This window comes from Eleutherodactylus coqui, chromosome 8 (genome assembly GCF_035609145.1).
Source record: "Eleutherodactylus coqui strain aEleCoq1 chromosome 8, aEleCoq1.hap1, whole genome shotgun sequence".
In the NCBI taxonomy this organism is placed as follows: domain Eukaryota; kingdom Metazoa; phylum Chordata; class Amphibia; order Anura; family Eleutherodactylidae; genus Eleutherodactylus; species Eleutherodactylus coqui.
The window spans coordinates 173,608,593-173,633,027 of record NC_089844.1 but is presented as its reverse complement, the minus strand read 5'-3'; the positions used below and the strand labels follow the sequence as shown (position 1 = coordinate 173,633,027).

General features: G+C 44.3%; 1 protein-coding gene across 1 annotated transcript; it reads right to left on the bottom strand.

Moving 5' to 3' along the window:
* Positions 1-14,995: 14,995 nt before the first annotated feature.
* LOC136577679 (up-regulator of cell proliferation-like) lies at positions 14,996-19,748 on the bottom strand. Its single transcript, XM_066577592.1, has one exon. The coding sequence runs from the start codon at positions 19,731-19,733 to the stop codon at positions 15,066-15,068; it is 4,668 nt and encodes a 1,555-aa protein (XP_066433689.1). The 5' UTR covers positions 19,734-19,748; the 3' UTR covers positions 14,996-15,065.
* Positions 19,749-24,435: the final 4,687 nt, after the last annotated feature.

The window sequence follows — 24,435 nt, the reverse complement described above, 5'->3', positions numbered from 1 at the left end:
CATCCTTTCAGCGTGTATGGCCTGAGGAAGAGGAGGAGGAGGATATTCAAAGTGATCTTCCTAGTGAGGACAGCCATATGTTGCGTACAGGTATCCTGGCACACTACGGATTACTGGGTGTACACACTGCTTGACCCACGGTATAAGGAGAACCTTTCCACTCTCATTCCCGAAGAGGAAAGGGGTTTGAGAGTGATGCAATACCACAGGGCCCTGGTGGACAAATTGATGGTAAACTTCCCATCTGACAGCGCTAGTGGCAGAAGGTGCAGTTCCGAGGGCCAAGTAGAAGGGGAGGCGCGGAGATCAGGCAGCATGTTCAGCGCAGGCAGGGGAACACTCTCCAAGGCCTTTGCCAGCTTTATGGCTCCCCAGCAAGACTGTGTCACACCTCCCCAGTCCAGGCTGAGTCGGAGGGAGCACTGTAAAAGGATGGTGAGGGAGTACGTAGCTGATCGTACCACCGTCCTCCGTGACGCCTCTGCTCCGTACAACTACTGGGTGTCAAAGCTAGACACGTGGCTCGAACTCACGCTGTATGCCCTGGAGGTGTTGGCTTGCCCTGTGGCTAGCGTCTTGTCGGAGAGGGTGTTTAGTGTAGCTGGGGGAATGATCACGGACAAGCGTACCCACCTGTCAACTGACAGTGCCGACAGGCCTACACTCATAAAGATGAACAAAGCCTGGATTTCCCCAGACTTCTCTTCTCCACCAGCAGACAGCAGCGCTACCTAAAGACCTTTGTCAATCTGTGTATGATAGTCGTCCTCCTCCTCCGGCTCCTCCTCCTGAAACCTCACTTAATCACCGCGAACGGGCAATTTTTCGGTGGGCCAAAAGGCTCATATAACTTTTCTAAATAATATTTATCTGTTTCAATTCTCATTAAAGCATTGAAACTTCCACCTGAACCAATTGTTTTTTTAGACTGGTCTGCCTCCAGGCCTAGTTAAAAAGTAAGCCACAGTACGCTAAGCGATTAATCGGTTTCACCTGCCCTCTGGGTTGGGCATGGGCAATTTTTTGTGAGGTACATTTGTACTGTCGGTACAACAATTTTTCAGGCCCTCGCCTAGAATGTAATCCAAGTAATTTTTATGGGCTTCGCCTGCACTCATGGTACACCACTGTGTCTGGGGTTGGCCTACACTTTTGCTACAGAAATGTATCTCTGTTCTGCCTACCTATACTTCTGCCACAGTAATGCTACAGGGGTCTGACTATACTTCAGCAACAGAAATGTCACTTCGGTCTGCCGATACTTTTGCTCCTGAAATGTTACCTTGGTTTGTGTATACTGTTACTACTGTAATTTTACTAATACTGGGCTCTGCCCATAATGCTTCAACGGAAATGTTACTGGGGCATGTCTATACTGCTATAACAGAAATGTAACTAATAGTGGGCTCTGCCCATACTGCTTCTACGTAAATGTTACTGGGGTCTGTCTATACTGCTACTACTGAAATGTTACAAATGCTATGCTCTCCCTACACTGCTGCCAGGGAAATGTTTTTCTGCTGCTTTGACCGTACTGCTTCTACGTAAATGTTACTTGGGCCTGTCTATACAGCTACTACTGAAATGTTACAAATAATAAGCTCTCCCTACACTGCTGCCAGGGAAATGGGAATCTGCTGCTTTGACCATACTGCTTCTACGTAAATGTTACTGGGGCCTGTCTATACTGCTACTACTGAAATGTTACAAATGCTGTGCACTCCCTACACTGCTGCAAGGGAAATGTGAATCTGCTGCTTTGTCCATACTGCTTGTACGTAAATGTTACTGGGGTCTGACTATACTGCTACTACTGAAATGTTACAAATACTAAGCTCTCGCTACACTGCTGCCAGGGAAATGTTTTTCTGCTGCTTTGCCCATACTGCTTCTACGTTAATGTTACTGGGGTCTGACTATACTGCTACTACTGAAATGTTAAAAAAAATATGCTCTCCCTACACTGCTGCCAGGGAAATGTGAATTACTACAACTGAAAAGTTACTGCACTGTCAATACTGCTGCAAATGAAATGTTACTGGGCTCAGCCTACACTGCTGCAATGGAAATGTTAAAGGGGTGTGTCTATACTGTTACTACTACTGAAATGTTACTTGGGTCTGTCCGCACTGCTGGAACTAAAATGTTACTGGGGCCTGTCCTAATGATACTACTGAAATGTTACTGGGGTCTGTCTGCATTGCTGGAACTGAAATGTTACTGGGGTCTGTCAATACTGCTGTAAATGAAATGTTACTGGGGTCTGTCTATACTGTTGCAACTGAAATGTTACTGGGGCCTGTCCCTAATGATACTACTGAAATGTTACTGGGGTCTGTCAATACTGCTGTAAATGAAATGTTACTGTGGTCTGTCTATACTGTTGCAACTGAAATGTTACTGGGGTCTGTCTGCACTGCTGGAACTGAAATGTTACTGGGGTCTGTCTGCACTGCTGGAACTGAAATGTTACTGGGGTCTGTCTGCACTGCTGGAACTGAAATGTTACTGGGGCATGTCGCAACTGATACTACTGAAATGTTACTGGGGTTGTCTACACTGCTGGAACTGAAATGTTACTGGGGTCTGTCTAGACTTACACTACTGAAATGTTACTGGGGTTTGTCTATACTGCTGCAAATAAAATGTTAGTGGGGTCTGTCCCTACTGCTGCCAATGAAATGTTACTGGGGTCTGTCCATACTGTTACCACTGAAATGTTACTAATTCTCGGCTCTGCCTATACTGCTGCTACTGCTATGTTACAGGGTTGTGGAAACGGAGGCTTGCCAAAGACATGATAGTGGCGAGGCCGCGCTATTAGGTCCCCAGGCGCAACAATTTTTCAGTGACGCGGTTACTGGTAAGGTGCATATAACCACGGACACGTGGACAGGACACGTACTGCCTCAAAGACATCCCCCTCCTCCTCCTCCAACAATGAAAACATTCTTGGCAAATGCTTTCGCAGTGGTCCGTCTGGCGGCAGTCCAAGAATTTCACCTTAAACGATACAATAAGAGAGCCCCCCCACCCCGGCCCACTTAATCCTGGCCACATTCCGAAAACCAACGAAATAAAACCGTGCTACTATATCCACACTCCACATTTCATCCTGGCCACATTCCGAAAACCAACTAAATAAAACCGCGCTAATAGGTCCACAGTCGCGACCACTTTCCCACCAACGCGGTTACTGGTAAGGTGCATATAACCACGGACTCGGGGACAGGACACGTACTGCCTCAAAGACATCCCCCTCCTCCTCCTCCAACAATGAAAACATTCTTGGCAAATGCTTTCGCAGTGGCCCTTCTGGCGGCAGTCCAAGAATTTCACCTTAAACGATACAACAAGAGAGTCCCCCACCACGGCCCACTTAATCCTGGCCACATTCCGAAAACCAACAAAATAAAACCGCTCTAATAGGTCCGCAGTCGTGACCACTTTCCCAACGCGGTTACTGGTAAGGTGCATATAACCACGGACACGGGGACAGGACACGTACTGCCTCAAAGACATCCTCCTCCTCCAACAATGAAAATATTCTTGGCAAATGCTTTCGCAGTGGTCCGTCTGGCGGCAGTCCAAGAATTTCACCCTAAATGACACAATAAGAAAGCCCCCCACCACCCCCCCGCTACGGCCCACTTAATCCTGGCCACATCCTGAAAACCAACTAAATACAACCATGGTAGTATTCCGTTATCCCTAGCTGAAGCTTCCAGCCGACTGGTAGAGCATTGGTGGCTTAAAACTTGTTGGTACTGCTAAGTCCAAAGATTAGCGTACAGCTGAGGTCGGAATACAAGTGACTATAGAACGCACCATCCCTGCAGGGCAAGGGGCTGAGTGGCAGCAGGTACCGACCCTAAATGGAAGCAGGCCAGCTGAGAACCACAGACTCCCTGAATGATTTTGGACTGACCAATGATAAGGCCTTTACTTGTGATCATCTTTGGTAATTCCTAAGAAAGATCTGTGGTAGTAGCCGGAAACTTGGATTGCTATTTGCTAACACTTTGAAATGGACAACTGAAACCATAGGAATGAAGCCTTTCCATTTTCCAGCTTGAGATGAGAAGGAGTGCAGACTGTCAGTACCTTGAGTATCCTTTTCATTGCAATCAAATGCCCCTCTCTTGTCTTAGAAAATACTAGCTTTTCCACATAGGAGTTGTCAATCTGTATATACTGTTACTAGTGAAATCCCACTAATACTGGGCTCTGCCTATACTGCTGTTACGGAAATGTTACAGGGGTCTGTCGATACCGTTACTACTGAAATGTAACTGATACTGTGCTCTGCCTATACTGCAGCTACTGAAATATTACTGGGGTCCGTCTATACTGTAACTACAGAAGTGTTAATAGGGTCTCCCTAGACTTCTCCAACATAACTGTTAGTGGGGTGTGCGTATACCTTAGCTACAGGAGTATTACTGGGGTTGGTGCATACTATGGGTGCACTAAGTGTTCCCATCGTGGTGTTCCACGTACATGGCCCCCCAAAAAATTACCCAGTCTGACTAGGGCATGCAGTGTGGGCCGAAGACCACCTGTATGTAATCTGACGTTCGCTCTGCTGTCCAGGGCACTGCAATGGGATATATTTATGTACCGCCGGTGGGTTCCAGGGAGCCACCCATGCTGTGGGTCCACAGGGACTTCACATTAGGGAGTTGTACCTGCCTGTGTCTACTTATAAAACCCCCAGTCTGACTGGGGCATGAAGTGTGGGCTGAAGCCCACCTGTATTTTTTCTGACGTTACCTCAGCTGTGCAGGGCACTGCAATGGGATTTATTTATGTACAGCCGGTGGCTTCCTGGGACCCACCCATGCTGTCGGTCCACACAGACCACACAGAGTTGTACCTGCCTGTGTCTACTTATAAAGAACCCCAGTCTGACTGGGGCATGCAGTGTGGGCCGAAGCCCACCTGTATTTAATCTGATGTTAGCTCTGCTGTCCAGGGCACTGCAATGGGATATATTTATGTACCGCCGGTGGCTTCCTGGGACCCACCCATGGTGTTGGTCTACATGGACTTCACATTAGGGAGTGGTACCTTCCTGTGTCGACTTATAAAAACCCCCAGTCTGACTAGGCATGCAGTGTGGGCCGAAGCCCACCTGCATTTTATCTGACGTTACCTCAGCTGTGTAGGGCAATGCAATGGGATTTATTTATGTACCGCCGGTGGCTTCCTGGGACCCACCCATGCGGTCGGTCCACACGGAGTTGTACCTGCCTGTGTCTACTTATAAAAACTGGGGCATGCAGTGTGGCCTACTATCTGAGGCACTGCATTGTGACAAACTACAGGAGCAATACAGCGCTAATGAGACGTGCACAGCTACGCTAGCATTACAGTCCGCTGTAGGCCCGCGATTGCTGAGGGTTTGTGCAGAGGCCTATGTCCTGGGTGCAGTGAAAGTCCGCTTCCTGCCTATGATTGCTGAAGCTGTGGGCCGAGGCCTATGTCATGGGCGCGGTGCAAGTCTGCCATGTTTGGCCGCTCAGATCTATTTTTTGTTCATGTCTTGGGTTTCCTAGGACCCACCTATGCTGTTGGTGCAAACCTAGTTCCCATCGTGGTGTTTGACCTGTCTGGCACAAAGACACTGACTGACTTGGGTAGGGGGCAGAGTGCAGATGGCTTTCCCCTTGCAGTGTCGATTGAGCTATGCGACACCTTGACAGAATGAAAACTGTGTGGCACATGGATTCCCCATTGCTATGCCCACTTTTGCAGCTCCTGACGGAGGTGGCACAGGATTAAATTTCTCATTGCTTCTGTACAGCATTGTGGGCTATCGCCCCACCCTTTTTAAAGAGGGTCGCTGCCTGGCCCTGCCAACCCTCTACAGTGTGTGCCTCCGGTTCCTCCTGATCGCAGACACACTTATAAATAGACATGATGGTGGTGTGGCTATGCAGCCAGCGTGTGGCATGAGGGCAGCTGAAGGCTGCGCAGGGACACTTTGGTGTGCGCTGTGGATGCTGGGTCGTGTGGGGGGGGGGGGTTGGGCAGCATGTAACCCAGGAGAAGAGGCAGCGGTGTGTCCCGCAGGCAGTGCTTGTGCTTAGTTGGAGGTAGTGTGGTGCTTAGCTAAGGTGTGCCTTGCTAATGAGGGTTTGTCCGAAGTAAAAATTGTTAGGGGTGGGTGGGCACTCTTGCTGCTATTGTGGCTTAATAGTGGGACCTGGGAACCTGAAATGCAGCCCAGCATGTTGCCCCTCGCCTGCCCTATCCGTTTTTGTGTCGTCTCCATCACTTTCTTGGGTTTTGCAGATTTTCACCAATGAAAACCTTAGCGGAGCATGGGTGGTATACAAAAATGCTCGAGTCGCCCATTGACTTCAATGGGGTTTGTTACTCGAAATGAACCCTCGAGCATCGCGGAAAGTTCGACTCGAGTAACGAGCACCCGAGCATTTTAGTGCTCGCTCATCTCTATCAGCGATGTCTCATATCATCGGGGACGTCTCTCAGCATTAGGGACATCCCTCAGCATAAGGGATGTCTCTCCGCATGCTCTTTCAACCTTCAGAAATCCCTCCTGCATTATTGCAACAAACAGGCTCTTTCTCTGGCTGCTCATGAGACCTCGTCTCCAATTACATCATCACAGGTCCTTCAGGAAGGACCTCAAAACACACATGCAGTGCAGAACAGGACAGCAATGCCTGCTCTCACCCAGCAACAGTCTGTAGCTCACCTTCAACAATCAGGAAATTGGTTGCGAGGGACCACAAAACCCATTCTATTCATCCACAGTAATTCACTTTACTCTTAAATCCTAAAAGACATGGCCATTTTTTTTTCTTATTTTGAGGTTTGTGTTCATTTTTTAGAGGCGGTTTAGAGGGTTAACAGCCACAATCAACCTTAGCGCTGACTGCTGCTGTTGCGGTCAGATGTTTGCTCTCCCAGACAGCTGGCACCGACTTTGTATATGCTTGAGATCACGCTCAGAATAAATTCTGCACACTCTGGACGTAATAGGTAAAATACAAAAACAAGGGGATCCCCTGTCTTGGGCCTAATAGTAACAGAGAGGAAATAGTTGAGGAAGTAGCTGGGACCTTAGGAGGCAGTGATCATGCTACCATTCAATTTTGGATTACAAAGGGAGGAAGACCTGAGAAAACTCAGACCTCAAAGTTGGATTTCAGAAGAGCAGATTTTAATGGACTCAGAAAGAGGGTCGGAAAGATCTAATGGATGGGCGTTCTTAAGGACAGAAATGTCCAAGAAGGTTGGGAAATATTGTGAAATAAGATTCTCAAAGCACAATCGTTAACAATCCCTAAAAGAAGGAAGAATGGGAAGCATTTAAAGAGACCAGGATAGATGGACGCAGAACTTACACACATATTAAGAAAAGAAGAACAATATGTTTATCAAATGGAAAAAGCTGGGAATATCTAAAGAAGAATAAAATGCAGTCAGCAGAAACTGTAGGGCAAGTGTCAGAAAAGCTAAAGCTGATAATGAATTTAGGCTTGCAACAGAGGCCAAAAGCAATAAAAATGGATTTAGGGGAGATATGTCTAAAGCAAAAGAAAAGTCAAAGATGCAATTGGATTTTTAAAGGATGAAAATGGGGAATTGGTTAAAAATGATGTAAAGAAGGCTGAACTTTTACATTCCTATTTTGTATCTGTTTTCTCTTAGAAAGTAAATGCAACTTCAATTGATCTTCCCTATGCTATAGGAGAAGTAAAAGAATGGAGGCTATCTAGAGAGATGGTGAGGGAGCACTTAGCTAAATTACGTAAATTCGAGTCTCCAGGTTCAGATGAATTAAATCCTAGGATACTAAAGGAAGCAGCGGAGGTAATTGCTGAACTTCTCACTGTAATTTTTGAAAACTCCTGGAGAACAGTAGAAGTACTAGAAGATTGAAGAAGGGCAAATGTTGTTCTTATCTTTAAAAAAGTGAAGAGGGTGGATCCAGGAAACTACAGGCCCGTGAGCCTGACTTCTATATCAAGAAAGATCTTTGAACAAATTATTAAACAGTATATATACAAGTACTTGGATGAGAATGAAGTAGTTAAACAGAGACAGCGTGGGCTTGTAACAAACAAGTCATGCCAGACTAATCTAATTTGCTTCTAGGACAGAATCTTTGACTTGGTGGATCAGGGAAATGTGGTAGATATAGTTTATGTTGGCTTCAGTAAAGCATTTGACAAAGTATCTCATAGTATTCTTATTGAAGAAATTACCAAATATGGGATTGACAAGGCAACTGTTAGGTGGATTCACAACTGGCTAAATGATTGTACTCGGAGAGTGGTCAGAAATCGCTAAACATCCAAGTGGAAGAATGTCTCACAATGCTCTGTCCTGGGCCCTGTGTTGTTCAACATTTTTATACATGATCTGGAGGAGGGGAATAAGGGAAAACGATCAAATGTACCCACAACAGAAAGCTAGGAGAGATAGCAAACACTAGAGAACAAAGAGAGAGGATTCAACGAGAACTATACAAGTTTGAACAGTGGACGGCAACTATCAGAATGGTATTTAACAAGGAGAGATGCAAAGTCCTACATCTGGGCAAGAAAAATGAAGAAAATCATCACAAAAGAATGGGAGGAATTGAGCTAAGCAGCAGCACATGTGAAGAAGACTTGAGAATACTGATAGATCACAGACTCAGCATAAGTCAACAGTGTGATGCAATAGCAAAAAAGGCAAACAATTTTGGGATGTATTAAGAGAAGCATAGAGTATAGCTCACGTGAGGTAATTATCCCCCTTTGCTCTTCCTTAGTTAGACCTCATCTGGAATATTGTGCCATGTTCTGCGCACCTCAATTTAAAAAAGACAATCTGGAGCATGTTCAGCAAAGAGCCACCAGTAGAGTGTGCTGTCTGCAAACCGTGTCCTACGAGAAACGGATCTATCTATGTTTAGCTTGCAAAAAAGAAGGCTGAGAGGAGACTTAATAGCTGTCTACAAATATCTGAAGGGCTGTCACAGTGCAGAGGGATCAGCCCTATTCTCCTTTACACAAGGAAAGATTAGAAGCAATGGAATGAAACTGAAAGAGTTGTGAAATGGATTAGATATTAGAAAAAAAACTTTCTGACAATGAGGGTGATCAAAGAGTGGATCAGGTTGCCACAGGAGGTGGCGAGTTCTCCTTCAATGGAGGTCTTCATACAGAGGCTGGACAGACATATGTCTAGGATGATTTATTGGATTCTGCATTGAGTGGAAGGTTGTACCCTGGAGGTCCCTTCCAACTCCACCTTTCTATGATTTTTTGATTCTATGGGAGCAATTAATCTAAGCAGAAACACATGTAAAAAAAAGACCTTAATATACTGATAGATCACAGACTGAGCATGAGTTAGCAGTGTGATGGAATAGCAAAAAAGGCAAACACAATTCAGCGATGTATTAAGAAATCACAGGGTCTATAACACATGAGATAATTATCCTCCTCTACATTTCCTTAGTTAGACCTCATCTGGAATACTGTGTCCAGCTCTGGGCACCCCAATAAAAAAACAGAGAAAATGAAGCAATTTCAGAGAAGAGTTACAAAGATGGTGAGTGGTCTGCAAATCATGTCCTATGAGGAACAGTTGAAGAATCTAGGAATGTTTAGCTTACAAAAAAGAAGGCTGAGAGGAGACTTAATAGCTGTCTACAAATATCTGAAGGGCTGTCACAGTGCAGAGAGATCAGCCCTATTCTCATCTGCACAAGGAAAGACTAGAAGCAATGCGATGAAACTGAAAGATTGCAGACTACTGATGTTGTCCCCTCATGTATAAGTACATGAGGGGACAACACATGGATCTCTCCCGCGATCTGTTTACACCCAGGACCACAAAGGTAACAAGAGGACATCCGCTACGATTAGAGGAAAGTAGGTTTCATTCCCAACATAGAAGGGGATTCTTTACTGTAAGAGCAGTTAGACTGTGGAACTCTCTACCGGAGGAAGTGGTGATGGCAAAATCCATAGAGAAGTTTAAAAGGGGACCTGATGTCTTTCTGGAGAAGAAGGATATTACAGGATATAATTATTAGGTTAATTGTTAATCCGGGTATATAGGAAGGTAGGAACTATTAGGGGTTGATCCAGGGAACAGTCTGATTGCCATTAGGGAGTCGGGAAGGAATTTTTCCCCCAAAAGGGCTAATTGGCTTCTGGCCTTGGGGTTTTTTGCCTTCCTCTGGATCAACACAGTAGGATAGACAGGCTGGACTAGATGGACATTGTCTTCATTCGGCCTTACATACTATGTTACATGTATGTATGTATGTAGAGATGAGCGAGCACACTCGTCCGAGCTTGATACTCGTTCGAGCATTAGGGTACTCGAGATGCTCGTTACTCGAGACGAACACCACGCGGTACTCGAGTCTATTTCATTTTCCTTCCTCGCAAGTTTTCTAGCAAATAAACATGTGGGGAAGGCATTACCACTTCCTGTTGTGACGTGCCAGCCATCTGCCCACCAACAGGAGTCAGTGGCTAGTCGGATCAGGTGACCGCCGAGTACTTAAACTGGTCCTGTCCGCGACTTGCCTCAGACGCATGCTGGCAGAGGTTAGGGAAAGTGCTGCTGCTGATATAGGGAAAGTGTTAGAGTAAGATCCTCTCTACAAGAACCCCAATGGTCCTTCTTAGGGCTACTCCTCATTGCGTGCATTACTATTGTGGCTGGCTGGGAGCAGTAGTGCAGCAATATTTTTTTTTTAAGCATTTAGGCCTGTGCAGGCTATTACAGCTATACTGTTCTGTGTGTGCAGTGCATTAGGCAGAGGGCTCACTCTCATCGCTAAACAGTACTCTAATATTTCCTGGGCCACTGCAGATCATTGCAGCTATACCGTTCTATGTGTGCAGTGCCTTAGGCAGAGGTCACATCGCTAAATAGTACGCAAATTTTTTCCTGCGCCACTGTAGCTATACCGTTCTATGTGTGCAGTGCCTTAGGCAGAGGTCTCATCACTAAATAGTATGCAAATATTTCCTCAGCCACTGTAGATCATTGCAGCTATACCGTTCTGTGTGCACAATGATCTGCAGTGGACCAGGAAATATTAGCATACAATTTAGCGATGAGTGTGAAACTTCTGCCTAAGGCACTGCTCACATAGAGTAGTATAGCTGCAATGCTCTGCAGTGGCCCAGGAAATATTTGCGTACTATTTAGCGATGAGAGTGAGACCTCCGCCTATGGTACTGCACACATATAACAGTATAACTGCAATGATCTGCAGTGGCCCAGGAAATATTTGCGTACTATTTAGCGATGGGACCTCTGTCTAAGGCACTGCACACATAGAACGGTATAGCTGAAATGATTTGCAGTGGCCGAGGAAATATTTGCGTATGTGTGGAGTGCCTTAGGCAGAGGTGTCACTCTCATCGCTGAATAGGACTCTAATATTTCCTGGCCCACTGCAGATCAATGCAGCTATACTGTTCTATGTGAGCAGTGCCTTAGGCAGAGGGCTCACTCTAAATCACCAAAAAGTACTCTAATATGACAGCGGCATTTAAATGGTTAATATCCGCGATCGGCCGAACGGCCAAAAGCGGCTATTGCCCGCAGGTGTCAGCTCTAATAAACAGCTGACGCCCGCACTGTATAAAGAGAGTTTGCCCCGCAACCTCTTTTCATACATACCCTGCCGCTCCATGACGTACCCTTACGTCATGGAGCGGCAGGGGTTAAGCTATACCATTCTATGTGTGCAGTGCCTTAGGCAAAGGTCTCACTCTCATCGCTAAATAGTATGCCAATATTTCTTGAACCACTGCAGATCATTGCAGCTATACTGTTCTATGTGTTGTGTGAAGTAGCCGCAGTTATTCGCACTATCCACTGGCTGTATTACTTTCTGCCCCTGTGCAGAGCGCTTCACAATACCTTTTCCTTGGGTGTGGTGAAGTAGCCTCAGTTACCAGCACTAACTACTGGTTGTATAGTTTTCTACTCCTGTGCAGAGCATCTCACAATACCCTTTCCTTGGATGTGGTGAAGTATCCACTGGCTTTATAGCTTTCTGCCACTCCATACAGCCTTTCTTATCTGCAAGTCTCTGTGAGCGGTAAATGACCCCTAAGTATCAGCGCAAGACAGCGGATTAATTTTTTCGGGTCACAGCATAGAGCCTCCAGTATCTACAAGTCTGTGTGCGGTGAGTTAGCCCCAGTTCTCAGCGCTGTACAGTGGGGTAATTTATTAGGGCCCTGCTCGATCCTTAATCTGCCATGATGAGGAGGCTAGGTAAGGGTCGAGGGTGTGGATGCGGGCGTCCAAGTGAGGGTGTGGGCACAGGCCGAGCTCCTGGGCGGGGTGAATCACAGACAGCTGCTGAGGGATTAGGAGAGAGCCAAGTTTCTAGGCTCCCCAGCTTCATATCACAATTTGCGGATCCGCGTGGTAGACCTTTATTACAAACAGAGCAGTGTGAGCAGGTCCTGTCGTGGATGGCAGATAACGCGTACAGCAATGTATTGAACACCCAGTCTTCTACGCAGTCCACTCCTCCCGGCCTAGGGACTGCACCTCTGAATCCTCTGGCTGCTCCTCCTTCCTCCCAGCCTCCTCACTCCATAAAAATGACATATTCTGAGCAGGCAGACTCCCAGGAACTGTTTTCAGGTCCCTGCCCTGAGAGGGAAAAAACTGTTCCTCTCTCACCTGAGGAGTTTGTCGTAACCGATGCCCAACATCTGGAAAGTTCCCGGAGCCCGGGTGATGAGGCTGGGGACTTCCGGCAACTGTCTCAAGAGCTTTTTGTGGATGAGAATGATGAGACACAGTTGTCTGTCAGTGAGGTAGTAGTAAGAGCAGTAAGTCCGAGGGAGAAGTGCACAGAGGATTCGGAGGAAGAGCTGCTGGACGATGAGATGACTGACCCCACCTGGCTTGCTAAGCCTACTGAAGACAGGGCTTCAGAGGGGGAGTCAAGTGCAGCAGCAGGACAGGTTGGAAGAGGCAGTGGGGTGATCAGGGGGAGAGGCAGGGCCAGAACGAAGAATCCTCCAACTGTTTCCCAAAGCACCCCCTCGCAGCAAGCCTCCGTGCAGAGGGCTAGGTGTTCAAAGGTGTGGATGTTTTTTAGTGAGAGCGTGGACGACCGACGAACAGTGGTGTGCAACCTGTGCCGCACCAAGATCACCCGGGGAGCCACCACTACCAGCCTCACCACCACCAGCATGCGCAGGCATATGATGGCCAAGCAACCCACAAGGTGGAACGAAGGCCATTCACCGCCTTCGGGTCACAACACTACCTCTTCCCCTGTGCCACAACCTGCCACACAGATCCAATTCCCCTCCCAGTAAGCAGGCACGAGCATCTCCTGGCCTGCACCCACACCTTCACCTCCACTCCATCCAGCAATGTCTCTCAGTGCAGCATTCAGCTGTCGCTAACATAAGTGTTGGAGCGAAAGTGGAAATAAGCCACCACCCACCCACATGCACAAGCTTTAAACGTGCACATTGCCAAATTATTCAGCCTGGCTCCACCAGGGCTTCCTGGTGGCGTCAAGATACAATAATACCAGGTTATTTGTATGCTTCAGATGGTTGGTGGCGCACTTGGCCAATAATTATCGTCCTTTAAATCCTGTAAACCTAAATGCTATATGCACACTATAACCTGATTCCTCCCCCATAGCCTAAGCACACTATATGTCAAGAGGGGGGTGAGGGGTTAGATTATTTTGTGCATATAGCACATGGCATCCTATTCTACTCGTGGCTGAAAAGTTGGGACTGAGAGCTTGGCAACTGGATCCCTAAGTAGGCGTCACAATCACTATGTGGAGGCGAGGTTATTGAGAAGTTCATTGAATGAAAGAGCTTCGTGTGGGGCAGAGCGTAAGCTCTCACCTATGACCTGAAGGTTGCAAGTTCAATTCCCGCATGATTCAGGTAGCCGGCTTAAGGTTGACTCAGCCTTCCATCCTTTTCAGGTCAGTAGAATGAGAACCCAGCTTGGTGAGGGGTAATAAATAGTAATTACCTGAAAGTGCTGAGGAATAAGTTGGCGCTATACATATATATGTTGCAGCAGGATGGGCAGAGGGTGCAATGGTATCTTGTGGCTGGAAGAAGCCTTTATGATGGTCTGGGCTGGATAAAGAGGATTCAAAAACAGACACACATGATCACAGGAGGTAACTGCTCTGGAATTACAATCACTGTGTACATTTTGTGTCTAACTATTTGTGTCTAACATAGCTATTAGAGGCATATACTGTATACACCGAGAAGCTATATCTAAGCCTGCTGTGTTATTACAGTGGTGCTAAAGAATATATACATATAATTCCATTTTGAAGGGAAGGGCCTCAATTCCAAATATTCCTATGGTGCCCCATGGGTGCTATGCACATCCCTGGTCGCAGGGATGAGTATACCCAATTCCTAATGGGCTCCGGAAGTTTGAAACAGCTGACACTTGGCAATGATTGGCACTGCCACTTAGATGCCACAGTGAATGTGGACTTTGGCATCTAAGCCATTTGAACATTAGCTGTGAAATTGTATAAACGACTATCAATTAGGGCATTTTTTGTTCAAGGTATCAGTAAAAATACCCATTGTTCTTTTTTCACCAGCAAAAAGCATAGAATCCTTTAAACTGTTCTGTTGGGCACATGCCCAGGCCAGAGCAAAGATTTCTTTATCTCAACAACTCATACTAGAAGGTAAGAAAAAGGGGGCAGGAACTTCTGATCTTTCTGTGATGATTTGCTTTTAATTAGATTCAGTGCATTACACAGTGCTCATACATTGTTATATGTATAGTAGTGAATTCGAGCCACATCATGGGGTCTATACCAATGTACATACATGGTACTAATGCAACTGACAGTCAAAGAGTTAAAGCTACACATTACTACATAGGCTGCCACATCAAACAAAATAAAGCAAACAATCATTTTTCTATTCAGAGAAAACAAAGACAACAGAATCACATGATACTGAGTCCTTCATATAGAAGAAGTTGCATGGTAGAAGTTGTAGGCCGGCTCTTGGCTTTATGGTCTAAGTCAATTGCTAATTTATATTAAATGTTTTCTTTAAACTGGAAAGAGCCTGTTCTCGTGTAATCTGCTTCCAGTCATCAGGCAGTTCAGCCGGTTTGGCTTTATACTCTTCAGCAAATTTCTCATTAAACTGGGCAAAAATGTATTTCCAGTAATCTGAGGATTCGATGCTGGGGTCGGGTTGGATGGCCCAGTCTGGATAGTAAGTGCGATACTCTTTGTACGGATGACATTCAAACTCTGTGTCTGAATTTTGAAAACGATCGCTTGACACAACAGATGTGGTACAAATACATGTGACCAACTGGTCTGTTAAATCATTACTATCTGACCATCTATATTGTCCCAATCCTTCAGGTCTGTGGATAGATGCAAAGTGCTCCTTATGGTCACCACCTCCGGCTTCACAGGGGACTTTACAGAATGGACACTGATGTCCACATCCAATCACCTTCCTGAACAACTCATCCTGAGGCTTCAAGGTCACCTTGGAAAGCACAGACTCAATAGTCATGGACCTCAGCTCTGATAAGATTTGTGTTTCCATGTGCTCGAGGGAATGTTGAATTTCATCAGAAAACTGCTCAGTTTTTGCCTTGTTATGGAAAGTAATAACATTCATCTCTTTCTTTGGAATCACCAATTCAGTTTTCAGCATCTCACAAAACTGATTTAATGCATTTGGAACAGAGTTTGACTTCAGAATGCGGTCATCATTTAGCACCCGTTTGATTTTCCGATTAATGCAGGAAAGAAGTTCTCTTTCCAATGTCTGCAAACATGACATATTGCTGTATTTGTCACTAATGTAGTTTGAGATCAACATTTTGGAAAACTTTTCATATGAATTAATATAGACTACGTATTGTTTAAATGAATTGTCTTTGAATAGCTTCTCCAACACTGTATACTGGAAGAAACTTCTGCTACTGAAGGTCACGTTGTCAGAGTTATTTAAAACATCATCTACAATTTTCTTTCCAAGATGTTTGAAGATGTATTCGGTTAAGGCTGGTTGGAGGCAGAGATCACAGAACCGGTTGGCTCTAGTCCGACATTCATCTTTCTCATGGAATATACTGAGGAATGTGGACAAGTATTGTGTTTGTAACTTATCCAGGCAGAGTCGTGGGTCTCTCTCTTGAATGAACCGATCATGCAACTTCTGAAAGTCTCTAGATGCTTGTCCAAAAATGAAGAGCTTGATGTCCAACTCAAACTGCGATGTGTAGTGGAGCTTTTTCACAGCTTTGCTCTGGAATCTTGCATTTATCATGTGTAATAACTCCCTACAATATACATCAGTATAGTCTTCCAAGGTCTTCACCTTCTCTTTGACATATTCCGTACACATATCAATTAGTGAAGTGGCAAGGTTATTAATTGGGTCAGTAATCTCTTTACTGACAAAAAAGTAGTTTCGATACAACGATGTCCAAGAAAGATCAATGTAGCTTTTGTTGACTGTAAATGTTTCCTGATTTATCTGTAAATGTCCCACCTTGATTAAGGTTTCATTGATGTGAGGGCCTTTGCTGCTCATGTCGTTCTTCAGTTGTTGTAGCATGGCTTGTCCAATGTCACGCCTCTTTAATGGCTCAAAATGTAAATCAGTCAACGTCCTTTTCCACATCACTTCAAACTCTTGTTTGATCTCTTTGTCGCTCAGGTCACGTTTTTTCTTCCTGCAGATTTCTATAAGGTTGTTTATTTTCTCTTCAATAAGCTGCTGACTTTGATTCTGAATATTCTGAATTTCCAACATTCCTTTCTGAATAGAAACAGTCTCATCATATTTACTAAGAGCATTTCTTTCAAGCTCTTTTTGCTGATATTTTATGTCCCTTTTGAACTCTTCTCTGTAGCGTTCGATGAGATTAGCGTCTTCAGAATTATCGAAATAGCTTTCTAATAATGCATTCATTTTGTTTTCTTCTGCCAATAGAATATTCTGAAGCTCGTTTTTGTTGCCATCTGCTACTTCTGTAGGCTTATTTTTAATAAGATTTTCCATGCCAACGGACCAGTCATGAATACGTTTTATGAAATTCCATTCCCAATTAGAGTACTGTTCGGCTAGTTTGTTGTAAGCTTTGGCCACCAGACTGTTTCTGAAACTATAGATGAACTTTTCATGTTTCACAGCTCTCCACAAACTTTCTATCCAGGCAATAAATTCAGGGATGGTAGATGGTTTTTGATGAGATTTCTGGGTTTTCATGAATTCAACTAAATATTTTTTAAGCTCAGAGAGGTTTGCGCTGTAGCCAAGATTTACTGGAGCCATTGGTGGGTCCCCCTGCCAAAGCCCCGGAATGTACCAGTTGTGTTTCTCAAGATCATAGTCCATCACATCACTGAAAGTTTTTATACCACTTTTCTTCTCCATGTTTGCTGCAATTTTTGTCATTTCATTCAACTGCTCCAGAAGTTTCTTTCTATCTCTCATATTCTTCTCATAAGCAGATACATCACTTACATTTTGATGGACGAACTGACAACTCGGCTTCTTGCCAACTTCCTTCATCCTTAGAAATGCATGGACCACTATCTGTAAGATATCTGTCATTTCCGATGAGTTTTCCATTGCCATGTTGACTATAGTGATATCACTCAAGCCAACCACAAGTGTGGCCAACTCATTGTCATGTTCATAACTGTCATCAAGAGAAGCCAACTCAGGAGCTTTCAACCCTTCAGTGTCCACTACTAGAATGAAATGACAGTCCAGCTCTTTCTGGAAGCTTTCATCTAGTTTAATAAGAGTCATAAAGGCTCCTCGTGTGCATCGTCCACTGGCAACCGGGAACTGAAGCCCAAACATGGTGTTCAGAAGAGTGGACTTCCCCGTACTCTGCACTCCCAGCACAGTTATCACTCTCATTCTACATTGTCCTCCAGTCTTCTTATTCAGGTCAGTAAATACATCAGTTATCCACTGTAAGGGAATGTTTGAGGCTTCTCCATCAACCAGCTCCAATGGGAACCCATCCAACAGGAGATCAGCAGCTATTCCAGGTAGATCCAAGAATTTCTTCTGGTGGTGGTTAATTCGAGTTTGTTTTACCATAGAACATTCAGCCTCATAAAACTGCCCCAGCTCACGTAAGAAGTGCTCAATTCCAAGAGAGCTATCAGAGATTGTTTGATCTAGTTCCTTGAGCTCATTTGAACTGTAGGATTTAGAGGTTATTTTTTCCTTGTATTTAGCTTGTAAACTACTCAGATTGCTTCTTGCGATGGTATCAAGTTTAAGTTTCATCCACTTCAGGAAATAATGTTTTTCTTCTTGTGACCCATTAGTCATGGCCTCGATGAACAGTTTTATTCCCCTTGGCATTTGGTGCTGATACTGCTTACTACGTAATCCATTTTTTCTTCCCAGTAGCTCAGACTGATATTTTTGTGCATCTTTGTCTCCTTGATTTTTCATTCTGCAGCATTCTTTTTCTAACTTAGACAAGTCTTTCCAGAGATCTCTCTGTAATTTCATTGTCTTCTTCTTATAATCAGTTATATTCTGGATTTCACTGACGATATTGCTTGCGTACGAATTTGCCTTCTGACATGCTGCTGAATTTTCATCTGTCACATAAGAAAATCCTGAGAAGTCTTTTAGCACATCCCTCAATTTAACTCTTTGATGACGATTTTTCAAAATCTCATCAATCTTCTTTTTGATTTTTTTGGTCATAGAAGCTTCATTCTCATCTTTATTCTTCACAATAACACATGATTGATCACACTTCAGCAAAGGTAGAAGATCTCTTAGAAACATTGCAGTCTCTTGGCTGACAGTTTTACCGGAGCCTGGTGTAACAATGAAGTAAAATTTAGTTTCTTGGTTCCCACAAGTCGATAGCAATTTGAATTCTCTTTCACAAATATTCTCAATAAAGATGAACACAGAGGAGGAGATGCGGGTCTGGAAGAGGAATTCATCCCAGTTGGACTCCAGGTCCCCACGTAGATTGGTCACTGCAATGGGTTCAGGAAAAACATCAGATTTACCAGAAGGAAAATACCAGGATATTTCGACAAGCCCATCAGATATTTTTCTGTCTAGATTTCCTCCCTGGACATCGTCATGCATGAAGAAGCTGTGATATTGCTGTTCAGGATTCAGAATGTGATTAAGAGTCTTAGATTTTGATAACTTGTTTTTCCCGAGTCTGCCAAATGAGAAGATCAGCATTTCAACATTGACCACATTGTCTTCTCTAAACCCTTTACTGTCTGCTAACATCTCAGGTCTCCATTTCTTCACAATGTCATGCAAAGCCCAAAGCATGAGGGTGCTATTAGGCCCATCACCAGGTGGCAGAAGTAGGGGAACAGCAAATTGGCACATGGACATCTTTGTAATAATCTCTTGTTGTAGAAACCGATCTGAGCAATGAAAAAGAATGCAGATGATATCAAGGGGGTGGATGGAGCGAGTCTTTACTGTTGCTGACATGGTTAACATTTGGAATAGATCGCTTTCTGCGGTGGCTTCCGATGCAGAATCAGGCCCATCAACCAGAGTGTTTCTGGCAGTAATATTGAGAGACATGATCTTCCTCAGGACACACCAGCCTATTTCATCTATCTGTTGAGGCTTACAAGCTGTTAGAGCCTGCGGTCTAATGCTTAGAATGTCCCTCAATGACAGCTTGGACACTACAAGGTTCTCCATCTTCAGCTCCCTTACAAGGTCATCAAAAGACTGTCTTCGCCCTACAAGATAAGAAGTCACAGGTAATAAGGAATCAAAAGTCGACTATAACAATGTTAGAGACATGTTTAGAGTTTCCTGTGTTATCAAGGTCTTCTCATAAATGATTATGAACTTATTGTATTGCTGTCTAAAATTATAACCATTTTTCCATTATAAGATCTAAGAAACGCAATGGTGTTCGGTCATTCAGTTGCAGTAATATACAGACTATTGATGAGCGAGTATACTCACTAAGGGCAATTGCTCGAGAGAGCATTGCCCTTAGCGAGTACCTGCCTGCTCGAGAGGAAAGGTTCGGGTGTCGGCAGCGGGCAGGGAGCTGCGGGGGAGAGCGGGGAGGAACGGAGGCGAGATCTCTCTCTCCCTCTCTCCCCCCTGCTGACTGCCGCAACTCACCGCTCCCCCACGCCGGCACCCGAACCTTTCCTCTCGAGCGGGCAGGTACTCGCTAAGGGCAATGCTCTCTCGAGCAATCGCCCTTAGCGAGTATACTCGCTCATCTCTAATACAGACCGTTGTTTGGGTCTGTTCATATATCTGTCTATGTAAAGATATGAAAACTGAGCCCCTGGACTGAACCTCTATCTTGCTATTGTTGAACTCTCCTAAAACGGAGTCCGATAGGTCTCTGTTTAAGCAGGATTTCACAAGTTTTTTGGTATTTTTGTGCCAGAAAGAACATGGCGGACCTCGTAGTATGTTTTTTTTTAGTTGTTTTTTTTCTTTTGGTGGCTGTATTTTACCCCTACTCATGCGTGGGTTTTGGGTCAGGCATGGTTTTTTTGGAAGTATTTCATATTTTTCTCTTGCATTTTTTTGCCTAGACTTCACTGTAGGGATTAAAAAATGCTGTAAAAAAAAAGGGATGTTAAAGTGTCGTTTAAAAAGAAAATCCAAAATATGCTTGTTAAAAAAAAGTATGTACTGGTTTGAAAAAAAAGAAATCTTGAAGAGACACTGCCGGCTACTTTGAGCCCTATAAACTAAGCTGTGGGCTCAAAGAAGTGGACATGCTGAGTTCAGGGATGCAAGTTTCATAATTACTTTCCCTGCTGTTCCTTGCCGCTAGCTCTCAGAACTACTGATATGAGATCGTACCCTAACAAGTTCTGTGACCGTTGAAAGAACTAAAGGACTGCAAAATGCATACAATGGACAATTTTATATAATGCACTATTATTGGACTCATCTATTCATACATACGTACAAACTAAATTCTGCTGAATTGCCTTGGAAGTATATAGCCCCTCTCTTGCTACTTGTCCGGAGTATCCTTATTAGGGAAGATATAGAGATAGTTGAGACCTGAACCAGGTGGGGGATGGGACACAGGAGTAGGATGAAGATCTCCTGACTTTCCTTGGGGCAGGTCTCGCCAGGTAGGGCTAGTGAGCATACAGGTCTACTTCGTTTTACGTTTACTAGCATGGTATGGCATCCCTGAAAGTCCTTTCTGAGATAAAAAGGAGGGAGTTGTGAGTAAAATTTAGATTGGTTCAAAGAAATGGTTTATTCTGATGATCCCTTTAAGACATTCTGAGAGGTTATCATGACCCATTTATGAACCATGTAACAATTCTTAATCTGGCACTTTCCCGGAATGATGGAGACACAATTATTTGCCAATGTATCTCAGAAATGGTATCAGGATGCACCTAAAATGCTGAGTGTGGAGGGGTTATCCTTTAATTGTTCTGTTTGCAGGAGATCAGCAAATACCAATGTGTGTATGACAAAAATGATATTTTAGCTTGGGAATATCATCTTGTAGCCAAAAATGTATTTAATCATATATCCTGCATATGCGACATTTGTATAATCCGTCCCCATATCTATGTGATGGTTACGCCTTTCCTTTTAATGAAATTACGGTGTTGGGCGGTTTAGAACCAGAACCCCATTACCATTGACTAAATTCAGATCTCGGCTGAGTTTTTGTTAATGGCACAGTCACTTGTGATGCATACTTATTAATTTTAGTTAGGTGTACTTCTTTAACCCCTTAATGACATGGCCTATTTTGGCGTTGAGGACCAAACGATTTCTGGTATTTTTTCATCTCCATTTTTCAAAAGCCAGAACTTTTTTATTTTTCCGTTGACGCGGCCGTATAAGGGCTTGTTTTTTGCGTGGCAAACTGTATTTTTGGGACCATTTTTGGGTGCATAGACTATATTGTAAAAGTTTTATTAGTTTTTTTATGATTGAAGGAAGAAAAAACGCATCAATTCTGCCATAGATTTTTTTTTTTTAATTAAAAGTGTTAATCATGCAGCATAAATGACACTACATTTTTTTCTGTGGGATGGTACGGTTACAACAATACCAAAATTCTTATATTTTTTTTTTTAGGTTCTTTCACTTTTGGAAATTATTTTTTTCTAAACTCACTGCATTCAAAGTCCTGTAACTTTTATTTTTCCATGAACGGAGCTCTGTGAGGGCTTATTTTTTGCAAGATGAGCTGTAGTTTTTATTGGTACCATTTTGGGGTACATACGTTTTTTTATATCACTTTTATTGTGTTTTTTGGGAAAGCAAAATGCTAAAAGTTTTTTAGCGTTTTTTTAAACGCTTTTTGTAGTGCAGGCGCATTACGGACGCGTCAATACCAAATATGTGGCATTTTTTAATGCTCATATGAGAAAGCATAAAAAGGGGTTTTCAACTTTTTTTTTTTATTTTTATTATTGTACTTTATTTTGCTCTTCTTTTTACACCATCTGTATCGCCCTGGGGGACTTACACTGCAGCACTAATGATCGCTACGATAAGGCATGGCAGCACTTCTCTCCTGCCATGCCTTATTGCAGCGATCTTAGGCAATGGCAATACATGACACCAGTATCTGGCGTCCTGTTGCCATAGCAACCAGCCGGGCCCTCTCGATGTTATCGCGAGAGCCGGCTGAAGTCACAGAGGGAGCGCACTCCCTCTGTAAACCCTTACCCATACTTAGATCACGGCAGGGAAGGGGTTTACAGCGGGTGGGCGCATCTCCGATCTGCTATGATCTCACGCTATCCCTATGATGTAAGGGTACGTTATTTTGTGGGAAGTACCCCGCTCCTATGACGTAGCCTTACATCATGGGGAAGGAAGGGGTTAGAAATTCTTCGATAAGTACATTCTGCAGACTACATAGGCACAAGCTATGTAGTCCTATCACTCTATGTACACACCATGTAGTCCATCGTAGAGTTTAATGGTGGGTTTAGCAACTGACAACAAGGAAACAACATGAAAGGTAAGTACACAACTTACATCCCCGGACTCAGGGTGTCAGCTGCTTTGAGGCACTAGCTTAGCTTATAGGGCTCAAAGTGGATGACAAACGCCCTTTTAGGGGCAATTTCATGCAGATTGACAAGTGTCCTACCTTTACTGCTGGCCATTTTTCTCTCGTAAAGCTTTCAAGTTGTCACTGCAGTTCTCATGGCCGACCTACAGAAAGATTTTACACAAATAAGGTTAGAACATTGCTAAAGGGAATGTGTCATCAGAAAATGACTAGAGATGAGCGAACGTACTCGTCCGAGCTTGATGCTCATTCGAGTATTTGGGTGCTCGAGAGGCTCGTTACTCAGAACGAGCACAACGCGTTACTCGAGTCAATTCCATTTCCTTCCCTGCATGTTTTGCGCCATTTTCTGGCCAATAGACATGCACGGAAGGCATTACAACTTCCTCCTGTGACGTGCCAGCCCTATCCCACCCTCCTGCAGTGAGTGGCTGGCGAGATCAAGTGACCACTGAGTACTTAAAGCGGTCCCGCCCATGGCTCGCCTCAGACACACACTGGGAGAGCATAGGGAAAATGCTGCTGCTTATTCAGGGATAGTGTTAGTGTAGGATCCTGTCTACAAGAACCCCAATGGTCCTTTTCAGGGCCACATCTGACCATGTGCATTACTGTTGTGGCTGCCGGGAGAAGTTTTGCACCAAAAATGTTTTTTTCATCTCAGGCTGTGCAGGCTATTACAGCTATAGCATTCTAAGTCTGCAGTCTGTAATACAGAGTATAGGGAAAGTGGTGCTGAGACAGGGACAGTGGTAGTGTAGGATCCTGTCTACAAGAACCCCAACGGTCCTACTTAGGGCTACCTCTGACCGTCTGCATTTTACAGGGTGTCTGGTGGGAGTTGTAGTGCATCACCATTGCATAGCTAGGCCTGTTTGCAACCTTCCGTATAATTTTTTTCTGCCTGCAGTTTGCGTTACATTACCACTGTCTGCCTCAAACTGTACGCCAATAATTCCATAATTGTTTACACCGGTCTGTGTCTGCATTGAATTTAATGCACAGCGTACGGCCACAGCCACTGATAGAGGGAAAGTCATATACACGTTATATAGCCTGTATTCTTTTGCAAAAAGAAAAAAAAAAAGCTCCTTCGTTGGGCTACCTCTGACCGTCTGAAATTTACAGGGTGTCTGGTGGGAGTTGTAGTGCATTACTATTGCACAGCTAGGCCTGTTTGCAGCCTTCCGTATTCTTTGTTAGTGTTACAATACCGCTGTCAGCGTGAAAGTTTACGCAAATAATTCCATAATTATTTACACTGCTTTGTTTGCTCTATTTGTAATCCACCATGCTGAGGGGTAGGGGTAGGGCTCGAGGACGTGGACGTGGACGTCCAAATGAGGGTGTGGGCATAGG

Excerpts from the sequence above, each read along its gene's own strand:
- LOC136577679 (XM_066577592.1), bottom strand. The coding sequence starts at position 19,733 with ATGGAGAACCTTGTAGTGTCCAAGCTGTCATTGAGGGACATTCTAAGC.